At 38.3% G+C, this 3803-nt stretch overlaps 1 protein-coding gene across 1 annotated transcript; it reads right to left on the bottom strand.

The window, feature by feature from the left end:
* Positions 1–3108: 3108 nt before the first annotated feature.
* On the bottom strand, positions 3109–3396 carry AKAP19 (A-kinase anchoring protein 19). Its single transcript, XM_088022081.1, has one exon. The coding sequence runs from the start codon at positions 3394–3396 to the stop codon at positions 3109–3111; it is 288 nt and encodes a 95-aa protein (XP_087878207.1).
* Positions 3397–3803: the final 407 nt, after the last annotated feature.

The raw sequence follows: 3803 nt of genomic DNA on the forward strand, positions 1-3803 counted from the left end.
ATCTGAGCTTGTGCCCACTGCTCCGAGGGAGGTATGTCCTGTTTGGCCACACAAATACAGGATGAGGGCATTATGATCAAGCAAACAATGTATTTGTTGGAACTTTGTTTTTACCTTACTATTCCTTGACTTTATCATGTGTCTCTAACTTTGATTTCTAAAACTATATAATACAAAAAGTATAGTTCCCTCTTCTCATAAAATTCCAGTGATATTAAGTAGGATATGAGTGTCATGCTGTCTCCTTCATTCAATGTGTCTGTTTTTAATACTAACAAGGCAATTTGACACAAATTATTCCTCTGGAACTAAGATCATTTTTATCCCCTTAAATTGTGCTTTGAGTGCTAATGACCACAGGTCATTTGCAAAGAACAGATAAGGCAACTGAAAATTGAGAACTCTGGGATCAGAGGCTTTGCAACTGAAAGGTAAGAGCACACAAGAGACCTTTACCTGGCAAAGGGAGCAGTGAAGCACGGTTGTGGGGTTCACACTTCTCTGGTAATCTGCGTTTACAGTTGCCATCTGAGGTTCCTTGTCACATGGGTGGCAGCTCATCTGCCTCTATCCTGGATGTTCTCAAGGGAAAAGATTCAGTGGTTGGGCACATGTCCGTGTGGTAAAGAAAGGAACTTGCTACTGTGCCCCTTCCCTTAGTCGAGAACACTGGAGACTTGTTTTTGCAGTGTGTCCTCTGATGGAGCCTGATGTGAGTGCTGTTTCTTGGGCCCTTTTTTCCCCTGGTTTCCTTTCCCGTATAATTTGGCCACTATTATTTCATCTGTGTTTGTGATGTGTAAGTTGGAACAAATGTTTCCCTTTCCGGTAGCTAATAATTCTTTGTCTTCTGTTTTATATGTTCCTTCCTTCTCAAATAGATCTTCCATTCTTTTACTGTTTGTGAAAGTTCAAAATGAAGTAAATCCAGTATTTAGATATGAAGGTATGAAAGAAGTTATCCTATCAAAGATGTTCTCATCTGTTTTGTCATCAAGGCCAAACTATATCTTGATGATTAGCACATGCAGCACAAATTTGTTTATCCGGTGCTTTTTCCTGCCTGCCTCCAACTTGGTTTATTGACTAACTCACTGATTTGGTTTGATATAATACAGCGCATATTTCCAAGATAATTCTATGTTGTAAGATCTTATACTCTGTTAAAATGATTCAGGAGCAAGGGGTTGATGCTTGGTGACAAAACCATACTGTCAGAGTGGCAACAGAGATGAGATTTCTAGTGGGATGTGGATCTGGCAGGCATCCCTGCTACACTCCTGGGAAATAGGGGCCCAGGCACAGAACCTGAGGTTAAATATTTATAAGAAAACTCAACAGTCTACATCCCTGTGTATGCTGAAAAATTTAGTGTGGCTATGGCTTTTGTGTTCTCACCATAATATATCTTTTAAATAGTAAATGACTTTGCAGCAAAAGTGGCCTGATGTGAGATAGAAAATGAAAAATGGCAACGTCTAGGCTTTTGTCTGAGTCATTAGTATACTCAAAAACCTAAATTTTTCTTCATGAGCTTGAAAGGTGTTTTGCATTTTCAGAAGACTTTTGTTCCTTAGCCTTAGAACTTCAGATCCTTAGGGGTGGTGGTTTTTGTACTTTGTAAGTTTCTAGATTGCAAGCACAACAGGACAGTTCAAATCTTGGGACTAGGGGAAATGAAAGTTGAATGACTAGGTGTCCAAAGGCAACTGAAAGATGGCATGTCCATGCAATTGGGAGAATTCACTCTATTTGCAGGTTTCAAAGTATAGTCGTTAAAATTAGAGGTAGCATTTCTGCCTGCTTATAAGGCCAAATATATATTTATCTCATTAAAGAGGTCAAGTCTTTCTGCCTTCGTCAGTGACAAGGGTCTGTTGAATCTTAATAGAATTTAATGCACACAGACTTAAATAATTCCCTTTCCAACTAAACTCAGTGTGTAGCAATTCTGGATGAAAAGACCATTGTAGAGACTGAGTCCCAATTTTTCTACAGGTTATGTTTTCTCAGTATCTTCTTCACTCCCAAATTCTCTGTTACCATTGATTTTAAACAGTACTTGATTCTTGGGGGAAAAAAAAAAAACACTTCCCCAAAAAGGTAGCCAAATTTAAGAAAATACGGCTGTAAATGCCTTATGTGCGTTGTTACCATAAAAAAAAATACATGAGTACTCTCTTTGGAGGAGTGTTTGATCTTCTGTTTTGTAATGCAATGGTATAGCCTCATGCATAGACTGCCCCACTAGTCAAGAATAAAAATGGGAATGAGTGCCCATTATACCGACCCTCTACATCTGAGACAGTAAAATTTCATATACACGCAGCACTGCAAACAGGTTCTGCTTTCTACCTTGACTAGGGCTTCTGTTATTTTAAAACTTACTGGATTGCTGTTTGTAAAAATTCTTGTTTTATCACTGGGCTGCTTAATTCAGTGCCATAAACATTAATGTCATGACTTCTGTAAATTGTATCCTGTTCAGATGCCTTATGTGCAAAGTCTTGAGTCATCCAATAACAGCTGTGGTTAGTTAGGGCCCTGAGGTTCAAGGTAGTAGTTAAGGACAGGTTTCAAGATGGACTACTTCTACAAGGGGTGCTTTCTACTGCTTGATCATTTGTGTTAAGTAGGGATCCTTAACACAAATGGTTTTGACAAACAACCCACTATTAATTACTGTGGCTTCAGTGCCATTTCCTTGCCAAGGCATCTGAAAAATCCTTTTCATAACTTGTTTCTGTGTGTAAATTAACAAATAGTTATTTTAAAAGGAGTGTCTTTAAAATAACCATTTGATTTCTTTGGTGATACTACTAGTGCCTCAGGAAGAAAGTGGTACGACATACCGCTGATTACTGGGGTGCAGGACCTATATTTAGCCCTCTAAATGACTCAAATCCCAAGACCAAGCAGATAGAAATTGCTATTAACATAAAAGTGCTTAACATTTCATTTTAGATACTCCTATACTCTTACAGACATTTTTTACATCCAGATGGAGTTATTTGTATTTATTCACACCAGTTTTTGCTATAATTTCATGTGTTTAAACTAGCACCAACTTTATCCACAGTTCAAGAAAGTTATCATCATCCTATGGCATCAAGGCCCCTCGCTCTCAATGTATGGGATGTCATTGTACTTGATGTTATTGCCTGCCCACTGCTGCAAGGCATCACTCAAGATTTCCTGGGATAGGCGGTGTGCAAATTCTAAGACTACCATTTCAGGCCCTGGTGGTTCTTTCACTTCCTCTTCGACATTAACTGGAGAAGGCATCCTAGGTAGAAATCGCTCTTCAGACATAAAGCTTTCTTCACTTGCATGTCGCTTCTCACTCTCAAATGTGGTAGGAAATGGGAAAGTTTGCTTTGATTTCATGCAGCCCATGTTATGAAGAACTTTGAAGAAAAGCAGTAGCAAAGACTACTTCAACAGCATCTTTGGAAAACACTGAACTTGTCCACGTGATACTGACCAGTGCTTTTCCTTTCCAGGCACTTCAGAAATGTGTTTCTTTTTACCAGTCTTTACCTGTAGTGTTTATCTGTGAAAAGAAAAGTTTCATTTTGATCAGGTAGCATGTAGAAGCAGTCCTCTTTACCACTTTGGTCACTTGTAACATCTTTATCTTATCAATAGAAAGAAAACCACTCAGTAAAACTGGCAATTTACAAAATAGGAAAATCTGTTTTTTTGAAACTAAAAACACAGTTTAACTTTTGCTAGCTTAATTTATGTACACCAGAGTTCAGCAAACTCTAATTTACAAAAACAGGCAGCTAGAATTTGACCCA

This window comes from Eumetopias jubatus, unplaced genomic scaffold, assembly GCF_037043125.1.
Source record: "Eumetopias jubatus isolate StellerSeaLion01/CBP00866 unplaced genomic scaffold, mEumJub1_p1.0 scaffold_3, whole genome shotgun sequence".
NCBI lineage: Eukaryota > Metazoa > Chordata > Mammalia > Carnivora > Otariidae > Eumetopias > Eumetopias jubatus.